General features: G+C 44.2%; 1 protein-coding gene across 3 annotated transcripts in view; it reads left to right on the forward strand.

Annotated features, from left to right (window-relative positions):
- The window catches only part of RNF41 (ring finger protein 41), a 31450-nt gene that overhangs the window by 1287 nt on the left and 5322 nt on the right, over positions 1–24841 (forward strand). For 2 of the 3 annotated variants that reach the window (XM_044226277.1, XM_044226278.1), the window contains exons 2-3: positions 1295–1479; positions 21434–21546. In XM_044226277.1, the coding sequence (XP_044082212.1) occupies positions 21457–21546 (90 nt within the window). In that variant the 5' untranslated portion in view covers positions 1295–1479; positions 21434–21456. Of the gene's footprint in view, positions 1–1294; positions 1480–17865; positions 17968–21433; positions 21547–24841 lie in introns of those variants that run through there. The other variant, XM_044226279.1, reaches the window with a different exon arrangement.

Here is a 24841-nt window from a genome sequence, read left to right on the forward strand (position 1 = left end):
TTCCCTACTTGTCAGGTGAAGACATTGAAGCTATGGAAGAGATATATGGCTTGTTTAAAGTCCTACAGTTGGCAGGCCTGGGACCAAAACCCAAGTCTCCTGACTCCTGGTCCTCTTCTCAGTTGAAAAAATCCTGGTTTCTTCTGGCTAAGGGACATCCCAGCATGGGCAAGATTTTGAGTCTGGAGCTTGTCATTAGAAGACTGAGCATAACCAGTAACAGTGGTTCCTGGAAGCATTTCTTGAGGTACAGGTACCTGTGCCAGGTTGTTGGGAAATAGGGTGTGTCAAAATGCAAACAGCATTATACTCTGCTTTGTGATAATGGATGAGGGAGAAACAGCTTCCTCACTACCCCCAAAAGAGAAAGTGTGTCTGACATTGCACCTTTATCTCTCTGGTTCATTTAAAAATATTACACTAAACGTGTTGTGTCTGATGAGCATTGTAAACCAGTGAGCGTGTGTACTGGACTCAAGATGAAATGGTCTCAGTTTTATGTGTAAAAATTATCACCGTCCTATTGCTTTGTAACACAGCCCTTAATCTGTTGATAGCCATGTGATGGGGAGGAAAGGAGTTTGAATATTTACTTTTTTCCTGTGTAGTAGTGAGTAGATCTCACAGCACCCTTCATCTGAAGCCTTGTCCCCCTTTACTTCGTCCCATTCTTAGTCAGTCTAATCATACCTCTGATTCTCCCGGTTGTCCACTTGGGAGTAATTGCTGCTGCTGCTTTTTTAAAGGCTAATCCCCTCAGGAATATTTTCTGATTTGGGAAGTAGAATCACACCTGCAGAGATTCTTGAGTATCTTCTCTTTATGAAATACTATTTTCCAGTTGGAGGGGGGATTAGAATTATTTTTACATGACTTCAGTAATTTCTGTGAAAGCCTTTGGGAAACATGAAAGCATCGTACTGTGCATGTAAGCTGTCACTGATCTCTGCATCCTATAGCCACAGATATGGAAGCGTTGACATTACTCGTGGTTGTGTGCACTGAATAAGAGAATCTTTATCTGTCTCAAAGAGCTCTTCTTTATCTTTTTTCTTGTTCCTTCCTCTGCTTCTCTCAGCTATGTTTGACTCTCCTGGACTGTGTATGTGATTCCTTAGGCAGTGCTCTCCATCTTTAGAAGGCAGTCCTGTGTCCCCAGCCCTGCAACCTGTTGCTCTTAATGGAATCATCTCATCCTCCTCAGCCAACTGCCAGATCCAAATCTGCCTAGTTTCACTGCCAGGTGGAGGTAGTTCCCCTGACTCACCTTTTTCTTCCTTGTTCCTATTAATAGAGTGCTCCTGAATGTGACATCACATCCATCCCCTTGGCGATGGAGCTTGTTACTAGGAAGGAAGACTCAGTCGGACAATAGCCAACAAGATGGGTCACTGGGAGCGTCTCCTGAGTGGCACTGAGTGGAGGCCTCAGGGGGTTGGAGCCTTGTGAACAGGGAACCTACCCCCCAACACTTGGAAGGTAAAGAGCCTTGATTCAGAATCCCATTCCAGGCTTCAGGTCTCTTCTCAGCCTGTCTGGATTCCCTCTGCTTTTGAAAACCTGGTTCTTAAAGATTCTTCTGCATAAAGCTTTCTGTGATTAACCCACATCAGTGTGTTCTTTGCATATTTATGTCTGACAGTAACTATTAACTTTTACTTTTTGGTGAATTGTTCAGTCAATTTTATGTCTTTTTATGTGTTTTATATCTTGTATGTTCATTGGGCTCAAGCCTACACCTTTGTTTGAGGACAGTGATTGTGTTTTCTTTATCTTTTACATGTCTCTACTGGCAAAGTGACTGTGCGTAGATGATGAAGTTGAGGTTTGGGGCAACCACACAAATAGTCCTTGGAGTTGGTGACTAAGTAGGAGGTCCTTGCTGGCCTTCAGGCCTGGTAGGGCTCACTTCATGTGTTAAATAAATTCTTGAGGTATTGTGTGCCCTCTGGATTCTTTGAAAATTGAACCACCTAGGGCGCCTGGGTGGCTCAGTGGGTTAAGCCGCTGCCTTCGGCTCAGGTCATGATCTCAGGGTCCTGGGATTGAGGCCCGCATCGGGCTCTCTGCTCAGCAGGAAGCCTGCTTCTCCCCCTCTACCTGCCTCTCCCCCTCTACCTGCCTCTCCATCTACTTGTGATTTCTCTCTGTCAAATAAATAAATAAAATCTTAAAAAAAAAAAAAAAGAAAAGAAAATTGAACCACTTAAAACATACTAAGGGATTTAATTTCATTTGAAAAAATATTTATTTATCTATTTAATGAGAGAGAGCGCATGAGCCAGGGAGGAGGGGCAGAGGGGAAAAGAGAGAGAATCCTAAGCAGGCTCTGTGTTCAGCTCAGTATAGAGCCAGATGCGGGGCTCGATCCCCTGACCATGAGATCATGACCTGAGTTGAAACCAAGAGTCAAGACACTTAACCAACTGAGCCACCAACTGAGTGTCCCCTAAAGAATTTTAATTTTAAAATCCGCTGTGGTGGGGCACATGACCAGCTCAGTCGATGGACCATGCGACTCTTGATTTCAGAGGACTCTTGATCTTAGGGTCATGAGTTCAAGCCCCACATTGGGTGTAGAGCTCACTTTAGTCAATCAATCATTCAGTCCTCTATGGTAAATCCAGTATGGATCATAGCATTCTAGAATTAAACAATCTTTGGGGCAATGTAGCTCACCCCTTCATCTCATAAGTGAGGAAGCAGAATTCCTCAGAAGTAATTTCTCTAAGAGAAGGAGTAACTTCAGTCTAAGAACTCTACTGCTTAAATAAAGAGACCACTTTGTTTCTTTTAAGATTTTATTTATTTATTTAGCAGAGAGAGAGAGCGAGAATGTATGCACAAGCACAAGCAGGGAGAGCAGCAGAGGGAGAGGGAAAGAAGGCTCCTGGCTAAGCAGGGAGCCAAGGCAGGGCTTGATCCCAGGCACAGACCCGAGTTGAAGGCAGACGCTTAACCAACTGAGCAACCCACCCAGGTGTCCTAGGACCACTTCCTTTCACTTAAAAAGTCAAGAGAGTTGCCTAAAGAGAGCAAAGTCAGTTCGGTTAGTGGTAAAGCCAGGGCACCTTCCTTAACTTAATTATACCCTAATTTAGCCATTTCTGTTTTATATGTTGAATCTTAGAGCTCTGCAACTTGTAGAGTACCTCAGAATGCATGTAGTCCAAGATGCTTCATTTCTTGTGTGGTAAGGGAACTGGGGCTCAGCTCAGTTAGGTAACTTGCCCAAGGTCACAAATCTGGTCAGTAATAGAGCTGGAACTGGGTATCAAGTTTCTGGATTCCCAACTATGTTTTCTTATTTTCCATACCTATTCCTTCATTGGGAGATTTGTAATAAAATGTGAGACCCTTTAACCAGTTAATTTCTTCACTATGATGAAATTCCTAGAAGTCACCTGTTTCCTTACATTGGAGCAGGTTATAGTATTGAACCATGCATCAGGCTCCCTGCTCAGTGGGGAGTCTTGTCACCCAACCCCTGCCCACCCAACCCCTGCCCCCAGCTCATACTCTCTCACTCTATCTCTCTCAAATGAATAAATAAAATCTCGGGGCGCCTGGGTGGCTCAGTGGGTTAAAGCCTCTGCCTTGGGCTCAGGTCATGATCCCAGGCCCCGCATCAGGCTCTCTGCTGAGCAGAGAGCCTGCTTCCTCCTCTCTCTCTCTGTCCGGCTCTCTGCTTACTTGTTTATCAAATAAATAAATAAAATCTTAAAAAAACGAATAAATAAAATCTTAAAAATTAAAAAATTTTTTAAAAAAGATTTTATTTATTTATTTGACAGAGAGAGATCACAAGTAGGCATAGAGGCAGGCAGAGCGGGAGCAGGTTACCTGCTGAGCAGAGAGCCCAATGCGGGGCTCCATCCCAGGACCCTGAGATTATGACCTGAGCTGAAGGCAGAGGCTTAACCCACTGAGCCACCCAAGTGCCCCTAAAATTAAAAAATTTTTTTTAAAAAAGACAAGGTGGGGACGTCTGGGTGGCTCAGTTGGTTAAGCGGCTGCCTTCGGCTCAGGTCATGATCCCAGCGTCCTGGGATCGAGTCCCACATCGGGCTCGTTGCTTGGCAGGGAGCCTGCTTCTCCCTCTGCCTCTGCCTGCCACTCTGTCTGCCTGAGCTTACTCTCGCTTCTCTATGACAAATAAATAAATAAAATCTTTAAAAAAAAAAAAAAAGACAAGGTGCATGGTTTGCACATACGTACACAGGTTTTAAGAAACTGTGAATAAGGGAGGATAAATGTTCAGGTTCCTTTAGCAACAATCTGTTTTGAATTTCTGGCTCTCTTTAGGGGTAGACCAGAGAAAGCAACTTCAACAGCAAGTTAAAAGGGTATATATAAAGGGATCTGAGAAAGCCCTTGCATTTTATGGTAATAGTGACAAGGATTATATAGAGAGACCCCAGTGTGACAGTAAGGAAATAAAATAATGTAATTACCTTGTTGAATTCCGGGCCTATAGAAAAGAAGGCTGGAAATGCAGTCTTCAGGTTGGGTTTGGGATGTTCAAATCAGGGAGGCTGGCAGAACAGCCCGAAGGGACACCTCAGTGCTCCTTAGTTCAGGTGAAACCTTCGGAAGGCCTTTTCTTCTATTCTACAGCTCAAGGAGAATATCCAGGAAACTGTTTCCAGTGGTTATGGTCATTGCCTATGACTATTGAGGTCCCTAAAGTGTTAGTGGTTTTTTTTTTTTTTTTTAAGATTTTATTCATTTTTTTTGACAGACAGAGATCACAAGTAAGCAGAGAGGCAGGCAGAGAGAGAGAGAGAGAGAGAGAGAGAGAGGAGGAAGCAGGCTCCCGGCTGAGCAGAGAGCCCGATGTGGGGCTCGATCCCAGCACCCTGAGATCATGACCTGAGCCGAAAGCAGAGGCTTTAACCCACTGAGCCACCCAGGTGACCCATAAAGTGTTAGTTTTATTAAAGCTTCCACCCCCGGGGCAGTGAGCAGTTGAGTTCTTGTGATGCCTCCCCCCTTGGAATGATAACTTGCTCCTCTGAAGGCCCCATGGCAGTGTTGAGAGTCCCAGAGAATGGAAGGAATCATCAAGGAGCCTAGCCCATCAGGTTGACTCTCTGCCTGGGGGCAGGGCAAGGCAGGGCAGATAGCTGGCTTCCAAGGTTGTTTAAGACTTTTGTTTCCCATAGATGACAAATAGGGAATACCCTAATCAGATTATAAATCTAAATTTCCCCTTAATTCTTGAGACGGCACTCCTGAAAGAGTGCAATTGTGTAAGAGTAGATAAAACAGGAGGACCTCTACTGATAAAGGGGGTTTTGATTTAGAACAATGCCAGGGTGCCTGGCTGGCTCAGGTGGAAGAGCATGTGACTCTTGATTTCTGGGTTGTAAGTTTGATCCCCCTCACTGGGTGTAGCGATTACTACAAATAAAACTAGAAAGAACAATGCCTAGCATGTCTGTAGTTTTGTAAATGCTGACTTTATGGTGGGAACCTTCCAGCTCTTAACACTGACTAGTGGCTTCCCTCCCCCTCTGGCCATCCTTTTGCCGGGAGAGACAAATTCTCTGCTATTTATTTTGGGAAATGGGATCTCCTGAGACCCCATTAAGGTAAGTTTCAGAATCTGTATTCCTCCTTAAGAAAATACTGTTAGGGGCGCCTGGGTGGCTCAGTGGGTTAAAGCCTCTGCTTTCGGCTCAGGTCATGATCCCAGGGTTCTGGGATCGAGGCCCGCATCGGGCTCTCTGCTCTGCAGGGAGCCTGTTTCCTCCTCTCTCTCTGCCTGCCTCTCTGCTACTTGTGATCTCTGTCTGTCAAATAAATAAATAAAAATCTTTAAAAAAAAAAAAAAAAGAAAATACTGTTAGCTTTGGTATATTGAAAGTGCAGGGGCGCCTGTATGGCTCACTTGGTTGTGTCTGACTCTTGATTGCAGCTCATGTCTTGATCTTGGGGTCATGAATTCAAGCCCAATGATGGGCTCCATGGAGTCTACTGTAAAAGAAATGAATAAGGAGTGCAAATAAATAAATTAATTAATTAAAAAAGTAAAGTACAGGGGCGTCTCACAGGCTCAGTCTGTAGATGATCTTGGGGTCATCTGCCTGCCACTCCCCCTGCTTGTGCTCTCCCAAATAAATAAAAAATAAATAAAGTAAAGTAAAATAAAATAAAATGAAGGAAAGTGCAAGGCCTGCTTTTTTTTGTTTTTTTAAATATTTTATTTATTTATTTGGCAGACAGAGATCAGAAGTAGGCAGAGAGGCAGGCAGAGAGAGAGGAGGAGGCAGATTCCCTGCCGAGCAGAGCCTGATTCGATGCTGGGCTTGATCCCAGGACCCTGGGATTATGACCTGAGGTGAGGGCAGAGGCTTTAACCCACTGAGCCACCCAGGCGCCCCTCTAGGCCTGCTTTCTATATTGCCCCATAGCAACAAGGGAGAAAAGGGAAAAGTTATTTTAATTTTTGCCCTTTGCTCTAAGGATAACTGATTTTTTTTTTTTTTTTTTAAATTAAATCTTGCAGGGGCGCCTGGGTGGCTCAGTGGGTTAAAGCCTCTGCCTTCGGCTCGGGTCATGATCCCGGCGTCCTGGGATCGAGCCCCGCATTGGGCTCTCTGCTCAGCGGGGAGCCTGCTTCCCTTCCTCTCTCTCTCTGCCTGCTTCTCTGCCTACTTGTGATCCCTGACTGTCAAATAAATAAATAAAATTTAAAAAAAAAAATAAATCTTGCAGAAATAAATAACCTGATCAAAAGTAAAATCTTGGTGGGGCACCTCGCTGGCTCAGCTGGTAGAGCATGGAACTCTTAAACTCATGGTCATGAGTTCAAGCCCCATGCTGGGTGTGGAGCCTATTAAAAAATAAAATAAAATAAAATTTTAAAAAACCAAGTAAAATTTTAGCGTCTAGATTTTTAAAAAGTTTATTTATTTGCAATAGAGAGCACAAGGGAGAGAGAGACCACACCAGCAGGGGGTAGGGCAGAGGGAGAGGGAGAAGCAGGCTCCCTGGAAGCAGGTTCCGTGCTGAACAGGGAGTCTGGCACTGGGCTCCATCCCAGGATCCTGGGATCATGACCTGAGCCGAGGGCAGACGCTTAATGACTGAGCCACCCAGGCGTCCCTATTTATTTCTTTTAAAGATTTTCTTTTTTCTTTTTTTTAAAGATTTTATTTATTTAACAGAGACAAATTGAGAGAGGGAACACAAGCAGGGTGAGGGAAGATGGAGAAGCAGGCACCCTGCTGAGCAGGGAGCGGGACATGGGGCTTGATCCCAGGACCTGGAGATCATGACCTTAGCCAAAGGCAGTTGCTCAACCAAGTGAGCCACTCAGGCGCCCCTAAAGATTTTATTTTATTTTATTTTATTTTATTTTTATTTTTCTAAAGACTTTATTTATTTATTTGACAGATAGAGATCACAAGTAGGCAGAGAGGCAGGCAGACAGAGAGGAGGAAGCAGGCTCCCTACTGAGCAGAGAACCCGATGTGGGGCTCCATCCCAGGACCCCGGGATCATGACCTGAGCCAAAGGCAGAGGCTATAACCCACTGAGGCACCCAGGCTTCCCTAAAGATTTTATTTTTAAGTTATCTCTGAGCCAGGCACTCCTAATTTTTTTTAAGATTTTATTTAAAATTTTATTTATTTGAGAAAACAAGAGATTGAACAGAGGGAGGAACAGAGAGAGGGGACAAACAGATACTGCACTAAGTGCAGAACCTAATGTGGGGCTCAGCATCATGACCCAGAGATGACCTGAGCCATAATCAGGAGTTGGATGCCTAACCAACTGAGTCACCTAGGCACCCCCAGGCACCTGTAATTTTTATTATTTATTTATTTATTTATTTAATTTTTTTTTAAGATTTTATTTATTTATTTGACAGAGCGAGATCACAAGCAGGCATAGAGGCAGGCAGAGAGAGGGGAGGAAGCAGGCTCCCTGCTGAGCAGAGAGCCTGATGCGGGCCTCGATCCCAGGACCCTGAGATCATGACCTGAGCCTAAGGCAGCGGCTTAACCCACTGAGCCACCCAGGCGCCCTATTTTTTAAATTGTTCTTGTAAAACTGGGACCATACTATTCATACAACATGCCTTTTGCAGCTTGCATTTTTTTGAATTGAGAGGGGATTTAGCATGGTGGTTAAAAGCTTGGGCTCTGGACCCAGTCTGCCTGGGTTTGAATCAGTCTCCACCAGTTGTGAGCTGTATGATTTTAGGCAAGCTCTTTAACCTTTGTGCATCTGTTACTCATCTGTAAAATGTGGGTAATGACAGTCCCAACCTCAGAGAGTAACTAACAGAGTAGTAAAAATTAGATGAGTTAATATACAAGAAATGCTTAGAATAGTGCTTAGCGTAGAGAAATGCTGTATAAATGTTGACTTCATTATTATTATTTTTATTTCATTATTATTAGGTAATTAAAATATGATCATTATAGAAGAAGTAGGAAAAAAATAAGCAAAACTGAGTGAGGGGCGCTTGGGCAGCTCAATTGCTTAAGTGCCTGCCTTCGGCTCGGGTCATGATCCTGGGGTCCTGGGATCGAGCCCTGCATTGGGCTCCCTGCTTGATGGTGAGCCTGCTTCTCCTTCCCCCTCTGCCTGCCTCTCTGCCTGCTTGTGCTCTCTCTCTCTTTCTCTGTCAAATAAAGGAATAAAATATTTAAAAACGAAACAAAAAACACTGAGTGAATTAAAAGTACCAAAAGCAGGGGCGCCTGGGTGGCTCAGTGGGTTAAGGCCTCTGCCTTTGGCTCAGGTCATGATCCCAGGGTTCTGGGATCGAGCCCCACATAGGACTCTCTGCTCAGCAGGGAGCCTTCTCCCCCCCCCATCTCTACCTGCCTCTGCCTACTTGTGATCTCTCTCTCTGTGTCAAATAAATAAATAAAATATTAAAAAAAAAAAAAAAGTACCAAAAGCAGGGCACCTGGTGGCTCAGTCATTAAGTGTCTGCCTTCAGCTCAGGTCATGATCTGAGGCAGGGAGCCTGCTTCTCCCTCTGCTCCTCAACCTGCTTGTGTCCCCTCTCTCTGTCTAATAAATAAATTAAATAAATAAATAAAATCTTTTAAAATAAATTAATTAATTAAATAAAATCTTAAAAAAAAAAAGGTACCAAAAGCAGGAGCTCTTGGCAGGCTCATTTGGTGGAGCTTGCAAGTGTTTTTTTTTGTTTTGTTTTTTAAGATTTTTAATTGTTTATTCGACAGACAGAGATTGCAAACAGGCAGAGAGGCAGGCAGAGAGAGAGGAAGGGAAGCAGGCCCCCTGCTGAGCAGAGAGCCCAGTGCGGGGCTCAATCCCAGGACCCTGGGATCATGACCTGAGCTGAAGGCAGAGGCTTTAACCCACTGAGCCACCCAGGCGCCCCGGAAAGGTATCCATATTGGTCAGTCCGCATGTGGAGCTCTGGGTACCCTGTTTTAGAGGGACATAGACATTCTAGAATGCTATGAGAGAAATGAGTCTGGGCTAGATAAATATTTCTCATCTGTGCTCTTGCCACACCCTTGACCTTTCCCAGGAGTGTCTAAGCATGGAGTGACTGACTCTTGGGTGCTGTGGAGAAGATTCCTGCCCTGGGTGTTAAACCACATGGTCTCTCAAAGTCCATTCTAACTCTAAAGGCAAACATAAGACTTAACCCGGTCCATGGGAGACGATTCCCAGTATGACCAAATTCTGTCCTCTTTTATTACTGTACTTCAAAAGTAAGAACATTCTGTATTTTTTATTCTCAAGTAATTTCTAAATTTAAAAAGTATATGTTTTTTTTTTCATAATGTGGAAGACTGTTTAAAGTTGAATTATGACTTTTAAAAAAATGTATACCTACTAAAGTTTTTGGTAACTAAAAGTAGAAAAAAAAAATCCTTATCCTACACCCAAATAAAATCACTGGTAACATTTTGGTCATTCCTTCTGGTCTCTTTATGTATGGATTATTTATAAATATATGGTGTTCTTAAACAGCTCGGTATTCAATTTTGTGTCCTTCTATATTTACCTTTCATGATTCTGTTGCGTATTCCTCATAAGGAATGTATCCATTTAAAATAGATACATTATTCCATCAAATGGGCTCGCATTACCATAATCACTCAACTATACACTTTCTGGTCATGTAAGTGAATAAGGGATCATCTGATTTCTTTAAGGTTTACTGACATGATTTTGGAAAACCTATGTGGACTGTTTTTAGTACCATTCTTCTTTCCTGCTTCAGAGGTGTCCCTCTTCCTGTTGAACCTCATTCCAGGTCTCCTGCCTACCACTGCCTCAATGACAGGATTCTCTCCTGTCTTTGCCTTTCCCGCTTCACTAGCACTCTCCTCACTTTATATCAGCATCTTGGGGCCTTTCTCATTGGAAGGAAACGACCCCCTCACAACCCACTTCCTCAAGCTCTTGTCATCCTTAGGGTAGTACTCTTTCCCTTCCTTTGAAATCAAGCCTTGGGCAGAGTTCTCTGCATCCCTGCCTCTCTGTCTTCCGTCTTACTCCCTTGGGACCACCTCTGTGAGCCACTACAGCAGCTCCTCATGGCGCCTCCCAGCTGCAGGCAGCCATGCTCTGCCCTGGTATCCGGTCCCACATCCTGGCCATTTTTTTTTTTTTTTTTTTTAAATCAGACTTGACTGCAGCTTTTGACAGTTCCCTTCCCTCCTCCAAGCACTCCACTTCCTTGACTTTTTTATTGTGGTAAAAAAACACATAACGGGGCGCCTGGGTGGCTCAGTGGGTTAAAGCCTCTGCCTTCAGCTCAGGTCACGATTCCAGAGTCCTGGGAATCAAGCCCCGCATCGGGCTCTCTGCTCAGCGGCAAGCCTGTTTCCCCTCTCTCTCTCTCTGCCTGCCTCTCTGCCTACTTGTGATCTCTGTCAAATAAATAAAATCCTTTTTTTAAAAAAAGTAACATAAAATTAACCATCTTAACCATTTTTGAGTGTGTATTTCAGAATATTAAGTATGTTCACATGGTTGTGAAACATCTCCAGAACTTTTTTATCTTGCAGAATTGAAACTCTATAACCATTAAACAAAAAGTCCCCTTATTCCAACTTCCTTGACTTTTACGAGGCTCTTCTCTCCAGGATTTTCTGTCATCTAATCAATCTTTCTCAGGTTTTTGTTTTGTTTTGTTTTGTTTTTTTAAGACTCTACCCATTTATTTATCTGAGAGAGAGAGCAAGTGCCTGTGAGCAGAGGTGGGGGTGGGATGGGGGGAGTCGGAGAGACAAGCAGACTCCCTGCTGAGCAGAGTTGAAGCCAGCTTGATTCCAGGACCTGGAGATCACGACCTGAGCCCAAGTCAGGTGCTTAATCCACTGAGCCATTCAGGCCCCTCTCAGTCTTTTTTTTTTTTTTTTTTTTAATATTTTATTTATTTGCTTGACAGACAGAAATCACAAGCAGGCAGAGAGGCAGGCAGAGAGAGAGGAGGAAGCAGGCTCCCTGCTGAGCAGAGAGCCTGATGCCGATGCGGGGGCTTGATCCCAGGACCCTGGGATCATGACCTGAGCCGAAGGCAGAGGCTTTAACCCACTGAGCCACCCAGGTGCCCCCAACTCTCAGTCTTTTTTTGAGGTGTGGTGGGGGCAGGCTCTTTTTTTAGTTTTTTAAATATTATCATTAAAGTATTCTCAGGCGGGGCGCCTGGGTGACTCAGTGGGTTAAAGCCTCTGCCTTCAGCTCAGGTCATGATCCCAGGGTCCTGGGATCGAGTCCCACATTGGGCTCTCTGCTCAGCGGGGAGCCTGCTTCCCTTCCTCTCTCTTTCTGCCTGCCTCTCTGCCTACTTGTGATCTCTTTCTGTCAAATAAATAAATAAAATCTTAAAAAAAAAAAAAAGTATTCTCAGGCACCCTTGGTGGTGTCTAAATTGCGAAGGGCTTTCCAGAAGATTATATAGCTAGAAAAATAAATAGTAGGCACACTATTCAACCAACCCAGCTGTTCCTCCTCCAGGTATCTGTCCTAGGAGAGAGATTTGATCTTGTGTTCCAACAAAATCATGTTACCAGGATGTTAATTGCAACATGATTTGTTTCCAGGGGAAAAATGGCAACAAGGCAACTGAAGTCCTGGGGCGAATGGCAGAATATATTGTAATCAAGGTTTAGACTATAAATTGGGGGAAAAAAATTAAGATTTATTTATTTACTTTCAGAGCATGAGTGAGAGGAGCAGAGGAAGAGGTAGAGAGAATCTCAAGCAGACTCTGCTGGCTGCAGAGCCTGACATGGGTCTCCATTATAGGACCCTCAGATTAGGACATGAGTCCAAACCAAGAGTTGGACACTTAACTGACTGTGCTATGCAGGTGCCCCTAGAAATTGTTATCACTGGAACATAAAACTACATGAGAGCAGGGATTTTGTCTGTCTTGTCCATACAAGAATCTGTGTATGACAGAGAAGGCACATTGAAAGAACGAGTGTACACCCAGCAATGGATGGGGGAGAGGAAAGTGGGAAGAAAGGCTAATAATTATATTCTCTGAGTCGTTTATTTTTTATTTTTTGAAGATTTTATTTATTTATTTGACAGAGATCACAAGTAGGCAGAGAGGCAGGCAGAGAGAGAGGAAGGGAAGCAGGCTCCCTGATGAGCAGAGAGCCCAAAGCAGGGCTTAATCCAGGACCCTGGGACCCTGGGACCATGACCTGAGCCAGAGGCAGAGGCTTTAACCCACTGAGCCACCCAGGCGCCCCTCTCTGAGTCTTTTAAAATGGGAATGTAGTCCTATATTACTTGTGGAAAAAAGAAGGCTAAAAAACAAAGCAGAGTGGAGCACCTGGGTGGCTCAGTCGGTTAAATAGCTGCCTTCAACTCAGATCATGATCCCTGGAGTCCTGGAATCGAGTCTCTTGTGAAGCCCCTTGTCAGGTGCCTTGCTCAGCAGGAAGTCTGATTCTCCCTCTGCCCCTCTCCCTACTTGTGCTCTCTTGCTCTGTTTATCAAATAAATAAATAAAATCTTTTAAAAATATAAAAATAAATTGGGACGCCTGGGTGGCTCAGTTGGTTAAGCAGCTGCCTTCGGCTCAGGTCATGATCCCAGGGTCCTGGGATCGAGTCCCACATGCGGCTCCTTGCTCGGCGGGGAGCCTGCTTCTCCCTCTGCCTCTGCCTGCCTCTCTGTCTGCCTGTGCTCGCTCGCTCTCTCTCCCTCTGTCTCTGACAAATAAATAAATAAAATCTTTAAAAAAATAAAAGTAAAAATATAAAAATAAATTTTAAAAAATAAAGAATCAGTGCTGTCCAGCGTTCTGTATTCTTCAGACCCACTCTCATTTTCTTTCTTCTTTTTTTTTTTTTTTTTTAGATTTTATTTATTTGTTTGAGAGAGAGAGAAAAAACAAATGGAAGAGAAGGAGAGATGACATGGGTCTCTATCCCAGGACCCTGGGATCATGAACTGAGTCAAACGCAGACGTCCAACCCACTGAGCCATCTAGGCACTGCCCCTACCCTGAACACTCATTTTTCTGCTTTTATTCTGTGTAATTTCCCTGTGTGGCCTTTCAGAATTCCTAATGTCTGCTACCCCCTTCAGAATTTGTACTTGGTACCCTAAACTCTACATGTCCAAAATTAGTATAATTATCTTTCCTCCCTAATCCTGATCTTTTTCTTTTTTTTTTTTAAAGATTTTATTTATTTATTTGACAGAGAGAAAGATCACAAGTAGGCAGAGAGGCAGGCAGAGAGAGGGGGAAGCAGGCTCCCCACTAAGCAGAGAGCCGGACGTGGGACTCGATCCCAGGACCCTGAGATCATGACCTGAGCCGAAGGCAGCGACTTAACCCACTGAGCCACCCAGGCGCCCCTGATCTTTTTCTTGAAATTCTTATTGTGGTAAATAATTACTTCCTAAACCAATATAGATTGTTTCTCTTAAATGCCTTGGTTTGAAGCTTTATACTTTTTTTGATCTGAATTTTTATAACCTCCTAAAGAGGTCTCGTTTTCCTTTATCTTCCCTACCCCCTACTTTTTCTACACAGTTGCTAGAATTATCTGAATGAAACAGAAAACCGATCACATCAGTTTCTCTCTTTTTTAAATCATGTCAGTTTCTTAACCCTCAGGATTCAAAGAATCTCCTCAAAAGATTTCTTATTAATTTCAAAGGAGTGAAATAGTAACTCGACGGTAGAGAACCTTGCCAGCAACACTTAACCAGAGTTAGTTTTCCTGGGAAAGGTGCAAATCATCATGTTCTCCTGATACGTTAAGATTACAGTCTGACTTTTGTGGCATTTTTGCCCAAATTGAAACCTGAATTTAATCATGAGGAAACATCAGACAAACCCACACTGAAAGATCTTCTCATTATACTGGCTGTATTCTTAAAAAATTCAGGGTGGGGCACCTGGGTGGCTCACTGGGTGGAGCCTCTGCTTTTGACTCAGGTCGTGATCCCAGGGTCATGGGATTAAGCCCTGTGTTGGGCTCCACGGGTAGCCCGCTTCTCCCTCTTCCTCTGCCTGCTGCTCCCCCTGCTTGAGCACTCTCTCTGTCAAATAGATAAATCTTTAAAACATCAATTTTTTTAAAAAAATCAAGGTCATGAAAGACCCAAAAGTGTTAATAGTTTTTTCAGATTAAAAGAAATTTTTTAAAAAAGATTTTATTTATTTATTTGACAGAGAGATCACAAGCAGACAGAGAGGGAGAGAGGGAAGCAGGCTCCCTGCTGAGCAGAGAGCCCAATGTGGGACTCGATCCCAGGACCCCGAGATCATGACCTGAGCCGAGCCGAAGGCAGCGGCTTAACCCACTGAGCCACCCAGGCGCCCTCAGATTAAAAGAATTTAAAGGGGCACCTGGGTTAAGCCTCTCCCTCAGCTCAGGTCAAGATCTCAGGGGTCCTGAGATCCTGGCTACTTGTGACCTCTCTTTCAGTCAAATAAATAAATAAATAAATTTTTAAAAAGATTTTATTTATTTATTGGACAGAGATTACAAGTAGGCAGAGAGGCAGGCAGAGAGAGAGAGGGGGAAGTAGGCTCGAGCCAAGCAGAGAGCGCGATATGGGGGCTCGATCACAGGGCACTGGAATTGTGACCTGAGCTGAAGGCAGAGGCTTTAACCCACTGAGCCACCCAGGTGCCCCTAAATTTAAAAAAAAAAACAAAAAAAATAGGGGCGCCTGGGTGGCTCAGTGGGTTAAAGCCTCTGCCTTCAGCTCAGGTCATGATCTCAGGGTCCTAGGATGGAGCCCCTCATGGGCGGGGGGGGGGGGGAGGCTCTGCTCAGTGGGGAGCCTGGTTCCCCACTCTCTCTCTCTACTTGCCTCTCTGCCCACTTATGATCTCTGTCTGTCAAATAAATAAAATCTTTAAATAAATAAATAAATAAAGGGGCTCCTGGGTGGCTCAGTCAGTTGAGTGTCTGACTCTTGATTTCATCTCAGGTCATGATTTCTGGGTCAGGGTCATGAGATTGAGCCCTGCATAAGAGTCCATGCTCAGTGGGGAGTCCGGTTGATATTCTCTCCCTCTGCCCCTCTCCCCTGTTTTCCACATGTGCTCTCTCAAGTAAATAAAATCTTAAAATAAGTTGAAAGAAGCTTGGCAACTCAGTGCAATACATAGTCTTGAATGTTCTTTTGCTGAAAGAGATTATTGTGACAAGTGGCAAAATTGGAAGAGGTTTTGTAAATAACAGTATCCTGTCAATGTTAATATCCTGATTTCTCTAATTTTACTATCATATAAGAGAATTTTGTTGTTGTGGGTTTTTTTGTTTTTGTTTTTTTAAAGATCTTACTTATTTGACAGAGAGGGCAGAGGGAGAGAGCAAGCACAAGCAGGGGGAGCGGCAGGCAGAGGGAGAGAAGCAGGCTCCCCATTGAGCAAGGAGCTCAATGTGGGACTCAGTCCTAGGACTCTGAGATCATGACCCAAGGTGAAGGCAGACAGATGCTTAACCGACTGAGCCATCCAGGCACCCCAGAGAGTGTTCTTTTTAGGAAATACACAGTAAAAAAGTTCAGGGATAAAGGCGCCTGGGTGGCTCAGTGGGGGCGCAGGTCGTGATCCCAGGGTCATGGGATTAAGGGGGCGCCAGGGTGGCTCAGTGGGTTAGGCCTCTGCCTTCGGCTCAGGTCATGATCCCGGGGTCCTGGGATCGATCCCCTCATCGGGCTCTCTGCTCAGCGGGTAGCCTGTTTCCTTTCCTCTCTGCCTACTTGTGATCTCTGTCAAATAAATAAAATCTTTTTTTAAAAAAAAAAGGCATCCAGGATATAATTTACTCTCAAGCAGCTCAGAAAATTTTTTATCTATTCATGTATATCAAGAGGGATTATAAAAGATGCGGTAAAATGTTAACATTTACGGAATCTAGATGAAAGGTATATGGGTTCTTTTTACTATTTGTGGAACTTTTCAGAAAGTCTGAAATTGTCAAAATAAAAGTTGGGTGTTTTTTATGTATTTTTTTTTTTTAAAGATTGTGGTTTTTTGAGAGTGAGCAAGAATGAGGGAGAGCACAAGCAGGGCAGAGGGCTGGTGGGAGAGAGAGAAGCAGACTCTCCGCTGAGCAGAGAGCTCCACAAGGGACTCAATCCCAGGTCCCTGGGATCATGACCTGAGCCGAAGGCAGATGCTTAACCAACTGAGCCACCCAGGCACCAAAAAGAAAAGATTGAAACATATAAATATATGTCAACAAAGAAAATCCTTCAGGTACCTCCCATAGCTTTCAGGTTAATTCTAAGTCTGGTGAAATGTCCCAGGGCCTTCAGTGCTTGGCTCCTGCCCGCCTCTCTGTGCACTTCTTTCAGCATATCTCTGTACAAACCGTTAGCGATTTCTTGCTTCATGCTGTTTTATCTACCTAGAAGACCCATGCCCTGCTCCATGATGCTAGCTCATTTTTTAAACCAGTGGTTCTCAATCACGGGTGATTTAGTTCCCCAGAGGATATATGCCAATGTCTAGAGACATTTTGGGTGTCGTGATTCGAGGATTACTACCGGCTTCAAGAGGGTGGAGTCCAGGGATGCTGCTAAACATTGTTCAGTGCACAGGCCAGCCCCCTACAACAAGGAACTTTCTAGCCCAAATGCCTCTAGTGCTATAGTTGTGAACCCTTGTTCTAGACATATTTTGAGAGACATTTCTGGGAAGTCTTTCTGACCATCCCTAGTCTGATCTCCATCTCCCTCTTTTTTTTTTTTTTTTTTTTTTTAAAAATTCAATTTAGTTAACATATAGTGTAGAATTGGTTTCAGGAGTAGAATTTGGTGATGATCACTTACATATAACACCCAGTGCTCCTCATATCATGTGCCCTCCTTAATGCCATCACCCAGTTATCCCATCTCCTGCCCACCTCCCAGCAACCCTCAGCTTGTTTTCTGTAGTTAAGAGTCACGTATGGTTTGCCTTTCCCCTCTTTTTTATATCTTTATTTTTCCTTCCCTTCCCCTATGCTCATCTGCTTGGTTTCTTAAATTCCACATGTGAGTGAAATCATGAGATATTTGTCTTTCTCTGACTGACTTATTTTGCTTAGCATGATACACTCTAGTTTGATCCACATCATTGCAGATGGCAAATTTTCATTCTTTTCGATGGTAGAACTCCCTCTTTGTTCCTCTAGTATCTTGTGCTTTCTCCTCCTCTTCACTTACCTCACAGCGACTAGGTTTTATTAGGCTTATTGATGTATAGATAGTACTCAGTAAATGTCTATTAACTGAATACTATGTAGATTGTTTTACAGTATGGTTTTTGGCTAAACAGGTTTAAGATTAAAGAAAAACATTGCTCTTAATTTATTCTTCCCTGTCCGACTTCTGATATTAATATGCTATTTCTTTGCTATTGTAGAAGCCAGGATTCTTCTGGTTGTAAGGTAGAGAAACCCAATTCAAAGTAGCATAAACAAGAAGAGGATACTACGATGTTTCACAGAAACCAAAGACAGGAAGGCCTTGGGAACAAACTAGGTACTTGAAGCCTCGGGACTCTTTCCAGCTCTTATCTGAGCCTTTCTCACGGTTTCTGTTCCAAGCTTTTCTTTCCATCTGTAGATTTTTGTCTTTCTCAGTCCATATGACAACCAGAGAAAGACTAACTTAATTTTCTTAGAGTTCAGTTCAAATAAATTCTCAGGGATAGGCTCCATTGGCCCCACTTGGATAGGGTAACCCTTTGTCCAATCAGCTGTAGCTTGGGGGGGAGTGCTGCGTAGCACTAAGGCTCCACCAGAGCCAGACAGGTGAGAGAGGAGCGCAAGCCCTGGAGTGTGGCTGCAGGGGCACCAGTGCCATGGGGCCCACTGCAGCTCCTAGTAATTGCAGTACACAGAACAAAGACACCGTGGGCTACCCTTGTTCTCTTACCTCCATCCTCGTTCAGTTCAGTGAGGTGCGACAAGGAGACTCACAGGGACTTTGGTTCTGGGTTTTACATTTTATTGTGTTAGGTCTTCAGTATCACTATTTATGTACTCATCCTGATCCATCATTGTAGATTCAAGAGAATTACATCCTTTGCTTCCATTTTTTTCCCTATTATGTTGGTATTGGAACAGATCAGAGGTCTGAGGGGAGACACGTACATGGTAGGTACCCTCTCCCCACCCCATTTTATATGTGATATAGTCTGGCCAAGGTGGTAGACAGTGACAGTTTCAGAGGGGTTGTTTATAAGCTTTAGGCCCTAAAAAAGGAGGAACAAGTGTATAGAGAAATGGCAGTGATAGAGGTCAGTATAAATGAAGCAGTGTCATGGGGTGTCATTGTTCCTGTATAAAATGGATAGAGGGATTTCTTGTACCCGTTAGCCTTGTTAGCCGTTACTGAATTTTTTTTGTTTTGTTGGATTTGGCTTGGGGTTTTTTTTGTTCGGTTGTTTTTTGTTTTTTAAGTAATTTCACACCCACTGTGGGGCTCATACTCAACAACCCAGAGATCAGCAGTCGCATACTCTACCAACTGAACTGGCCAGGCATCCCCAGCATTTTTCTCAGTTGAAAGAGATAAAAACCTAGCTCAAACTAGCCTACACAGAATAGGGAATTTGTTGGCTCATGTAACTGTGTTCAAAAGGTGATTGTGGCTTCAGGCATGGAGGAATGCAGGACCTCAAATGATATCTGAATTCTCTCAGTTCTCCTTGCTTGCTTGCTTGCTTGCTTTTCTTAAGATTTTATTTTTATTTGACAGAGAGAGGGAGAGGACAAGCAGGAGAAGTGGGAGAGGGAGAAGCAGGCTCCCCACTGAGCAGGGAGCCCCACGTGGGGCCCAATCCAAGGACACTGGGATCATGACCTGAGCTGAAGACAGACACTTAACTGACTGAACCTCCCAGGCGCCGCTCAGCTCTGCTTTCTTCGTTATTGCCTTCATTCTATAAACAGACCCTCCTCATTAATGGCATAAATGATCTCTGACCACTCTGGGTTATACATTCTACCAGCTATGCAATCCTTGGGGAAAGACACCCTTGAGAGCTCCATAGAAGTGCCAGGCATCACTCTCATTGTCCTGGGTTGGGTCCACAAGGAGGCAGGCTGTGATTCCTAAATGAAAACCGGTTCTATTTACAGAAAATGGGATGTTAGGTGAAATAGGAGATTATATGCTCTTACTGCTGGAAGCTCCTACTGAAAGCAGCATATGAATGCACCAAACATTTTAGTGACATGTAAGAACTCTGCTTGGTGCTACATTGGACGTAGAACCTAAGTTTCGGCTCTTAAGGAATTTTTATTTTTAGTTACTTGTTTGTTTGTTTTTAAGTTTTAATTTTATTCATTTTAAGTAATCTCTACACCCAACGTGGGAATCAGACTCATGACCCTGAGAGCAAGAGTCACGTGCTCTGAGGCAGCCAGGCACCCCTGCTCTTAAGGAATTTTTAATCAAGTAGTAGAAATTAAACATGCATATAAATAGTGATTACTATTGTATGTTGAGTGTCTGCTATGGGCCAGTAGGCACTTTGCTAAATGTGTTTGTTTTGTTAAGATTTATTTATATATTTTAGAGAGAGCATGTGCTACTGGGGGTTGGGGCAAAGGGAAAGAAGGAAGAAGAGAAGCAGATTTCCTCCTGAGCTTAGAGGCCACCGCAAGGCTTGATCTCATGACCCGAGACAATGACCTGAACTGAAATCATGAGTTGGGCCCTCACATGACTGAGCCAGCCAAGTGGCCCTAAATGTTTTATATACATCATCTCTTTGTGGATAACTCTATGAAAGTCACTTCTGTTATTATTTATACCCATTTTATCTATTTAAAAAAATAAATAGACTTAGGGAGTTCATATAGCCTGCCCAAGGTCACATGCCTAGTGAATAGCAGCTGATTAATCCAGTCACTTGACTCAATCCAGTGCTGTACTTCAGCTTGCACTGACCTCGTGAGGTCTTTCTGCATCCCGTTCTTTTTGCCCTTTTAAGTCAGACACTGTGATTCTAAATTGCCGAGAACCCTCTTACTTATTTCGTCTTTTCTAGGACATCACAACTGATGGCTGGTCTGTGGTGTGGCTGTCCTTGTATTAGGTGCTCATCCTCAATCCAGCTAGCCCACCAGTTGGAAATCCACAGTAGGGTTTCAGTCACTGTTCAGTGACTTCTTTGGGTTTAACCCTTAGAAAGCCTGAAGAAGAGGCACGGCAGCCTCCCTGCTCTTTGAATCCTTGCTGTCCTGAACCTCCCTTCTTTATCTTCATCACCACCACCTAACTTGAGACTATCTCTGTCTCTCTCCTGCCTACACGTTCTTCCTGTTTCCAGTCTCACCCGTGTTGACAGAGTGAAGAGTACTTTCATTGCATCATTCCTTTGAAGTCTTTCAGTGGTTTCCCATAGCCTTCAGGATAAAGCCCAAACTCCTGACGTAAGACTTCTCGTGGCGTGACCCTTGCTTGCCTCTCTAGCCTTGTATCTAGACACTCCCTCCTTTGGATCCTTCAGATCAGCCATTTTCTGAATGCTGTTTTCTGAACCACTCAGAGTTCCCTGAATCCATCATATGTCCTCTTGCTTCTGGGCTTTGGAATGTGCAATTTCATGTTCTTACAGCCTTAATGCTAATGCCCTTACCTGCCCCCATCCCCAACACCTAGCTTCTCTTGCTTGTCCTTTGATGACACCTGCTCCCATAAAACTTCCCAAAATCACCCTCTCCTTCCAGCCTGGGTTAGGTATCCACGTTTTTTGCCCTCATAATGCCCTGTCAAGGCATTTGTCATTTCATATTTTAAATGTATGCTTATTTATTATCTTCTCCCATTAGATTAAGTTTCTTGAGTCAGATATCACCCCCCCAAATGACTGGCACATAGTAGGTGCTCAGTAAATAATTGTTGAACAAATGAATGGATCTTGACAGTAAGTGCAAATTGGCACACGTTTCTGGCTTTCTTTTGAACTGGCTTCCCCCCCCCTTGTTCCTTCCAGGTCCTGGGTTTCAGTGATGAGACATGGGGTATGATGTAACCCGTTTCCAGGGGGATGTTGACGAAGACCTTATCTGTCCTATTTGCAGTGGGGTCTTGGAGGAGCCAGTCCAGGTGAGTTGGTCTGATGGCAGTTTTGGTGGGGGCCATAGACAGTGGCGCTAATAGAAAATATAGGCGATGGGACCAATGGGGAAAGCACTGTGTTCTGGCTTCCCTCCCCCGACCCCCTTGACAGCCACACAGACAGAGACCAGAGGTTTGGTACAGAGGAGCAGTGACGGCTATGAAAGGAACAGGACCTTCCAGAGCCTGTCTAGAGGCGGATGCCACAGAAGTCCAGTGCTCCAGATTTTTCCGAGGCCGGGCTGAGATTTTTCCACTTGTACATTGGTCAGAAATTTTTTTCTGACAGTAGCTCAGGAACTTCCTTTCCTCTGACGGGGCTCTGACTAGGTTCCATCTTCCTCTCTATGAGTGAACTTCTGGATTTTCCCAATAAGTTCTCTCTCAAGATAATGTCATGTTTCACTTAATCAGCCGGTTTGCCTGCAGGCCTTTTCAGCCTACTTAAACTAACAGGGAGTGGGAACTGTATGTATTGTCCTATTTTCTTCCTGGGATTTATTAGAAAAACCAATTTTTGATGCAGCCTTGTATTCTGCATTTTTTTTTTTAAAGATTTTATTTATTTATTTGACAGACAGAGATCACAAGTAGGCAGAGAGAGAGAGAGAGAGAGAGAGGGAAGCAGGCTCCCCGCCGAGCAGAGAGCCCGATGCAGGACTCGATCCCAGGACCCTGAGATCATGACCCGAGCCGAAGGCAGTGGCTTAACGCACTGAGCCACCCAGGCACCCAGTACTCTGCATTTTGATATGAAAGCTGCCCCCTTCACTAGGTCATTTCTCTACAAGCCTTGCCAGACCAGAGTCTGTCTTCCTGGGGCAAGTATGAGGAGAAACTCCTGATTAACAGGCAAGTATAATGAGGGAGATGAATCCTTAGCAGTAGTATTCATGGATGTCATCCTGCATGGTTCTTATTGGCCGCCCTCTGTAAATACCAATTAATCCTCTGCCACTCCTGGCTAGCTAGACCTAATCCCATTCTCCAAACCAGGACACTAGGCAGTGAGGTCTCATGGCCCTTCCCCCACTCACTGCTTATACAGCTCCCAGGGGCTCCACTTGATCCTTTGGGTTTATTCTTACTCCAGTTTTCAACCACCCAAAGGAGCGCAGATGCCCAAGTTGACTGAAAATCAGACTGCATTCCAGCGGCCGCAAGCCCTGGACCTATTCACTGCCTAGGTCTTTGCAGCCTACTGCCATTAGAAGCAGATTGGTTGGATATGTAGCAAGCTCTCCTGGTGGTGTCAAGAGGTCATGGGCTGTGTCAGTTTCTTCCCTCCCCTGGCACTGTCAGTTGAGGTGCGTCACGTGGGGAGAAGTCAGTGTTGGTTCGTGACATTCTAAGTCAAGAGCCACACCCACTCCCCCACCCCTTCCTTCTGAGGAGCAGGTCAGGTAGACCTCAGGATGCCGGGTCAGCAGCCACATACCAAGGGTAGAAGGCACGTGCTAGGAATGCTGATTTCCCTACATCTTTTTTTTTTTAAGTAATTTCTACCACCAATATGGGGCTGAAACTCACAACCCTGAGATCAAGAGTTGTACTCTCCTCTGAGCCAGGCAGTTCCCCCACCCCCAACATATTTATTTAATTTTTGAATAGGCAGTAAATTCAAACGGTTCAGAAATCAAAACAGTATAAAAAGGCATACACTCCCCGTCCTTGTCCCAGCCCATGTAATCCCTACTACCCTGACAGTTAACTCTTTGTATTAGTTTATTTGTCCAACTTTTCTTACACAGAACATAGCACATTCTGTATATTTTTGTAGGTGTGGCAGGATTCGATGGGCTGGTCATGAGGGACGTGACAGTTGGGATGAGATCTGAATAATAAGGGGACATTCATGCTGAAATTTAGAGGAAGAGCATTTCAGGCAACAAAAGTGAAGATCCTGGGGCAGGAGTGATCTGGATGTAAACAAAGCATAGAAAGGAGGCCAGAATGGCCTGAACACAGTGCTGGGAGCGTGGTGTGAGGTGAGAAAAGGTCAGAGGCACAGGGCCAGATCCAGCAGAATTTTATAGGTCCTGAGTGGGAGTTTGGATTTATTTTAAGCACAATGAGAAACCATTGTAAAGTTTTAAGCAGGAGAGTGATAAGATCTAGTTTTCATTTTGAGGTGATCACTCTGACTGATGAAGGTAGCCTGAATTACAAAGCGGTGAGGTAGAAGTAGGGAGGCCAACCAGAAGACATACTTAATAATGAAGGTGAGAGATGATAGCTTAGTGGCAGGACAGATGGGGGAAAGTGGACAAATTTAGGGGTTTTTTTTTGAGATAGGGTCTGTAAAGATTTTGAAAAGACTCAGATATGTCTTTGAAAAATAAAAATCTACTGACAGTTGGATTAGTGACATTGAGAATGAGTTCTCCACCCCCCCCAAGATGTTATTTTGACAGAGGGGGAGAGAGAGAGCACACAAGGCAAGGGGTGGGGGCAGCAGGCAGAAGGAGAGGGAGAAGCAGGTTCCCCGCTAAGTGGAGAGTCCTATATGGGCCTTGATCCCAGGACCTGGGGATCATGACCTGAGCCAAAAGCAGACACTTTTTTTTTTTTTTTAACAATTTTATTTATTTATTTGACAGACAGAGATCACAAGTAGGCAGAGAGGCAGGCAGAGAGGAGGAAGCAGGCTCCCCACTGAGCAGAGAGCCCGATGCAGGGCTCGATCCCAGGATCCTGGGAACATGACCTGAGCTAAAGGCAGAGGCTCCAACCCATTGAGCCACCCAGGTGCCCCCAAAAGCAGACACTTAACTGACTGAGCCACCCAGGTGCCCTGAGAATGACTTCTTCCAAGGTCTTTCTACGTTTCCAGTCTTTGGTGTCTGTGAGCATCTTGAAGGCAAAACCTGTCTTTTGTATCTTAAGCACCTAGCAGAGTATTTGGGACATGGCATGCCATTTATTCATCAACTACTAAGTGCCTGCTGTGTTTGTCCCATGCAGATGGTGTCTCCACAGAAGCCTGGGAATCCTCTAACTTTGAGGGATTAATTTCAGAGTTTATCTGAGTTATCAAGAAAGTAAGCTGAAATACAATCTTTATGAGACTGAAAAGAATGTAATTCTGTGAGAAAATGACCCTATTTTGGAGGCTAGGCCTTCCCATTAGGATTCAGGGCAATGCCTCAGATCAACCCTCACAAGATAGGAACTTGGGCCCCTACAGAGAGGACTCGTAACCTCTCACCAGGAGTTCCAGTCTTTTGTTTTGTTTTGCTTTGCTTTCTTACATTGTATTTCTGCACTAAATCTCGTCCCTGTG

Source organism: Neovison vison, chromosome 12 (assembly GCF_020171115.1).
Source record: "Neovison vison isolate M4711 chromosome 12, ASM_NN_V1, whole genome shotgun sequence".
NCBI classification, from domain to species: Eukaryota; Metazoa; Chordata; class Mammalia; order Carnivora; family Mustelidae; genus Neogale; species Neogale vison.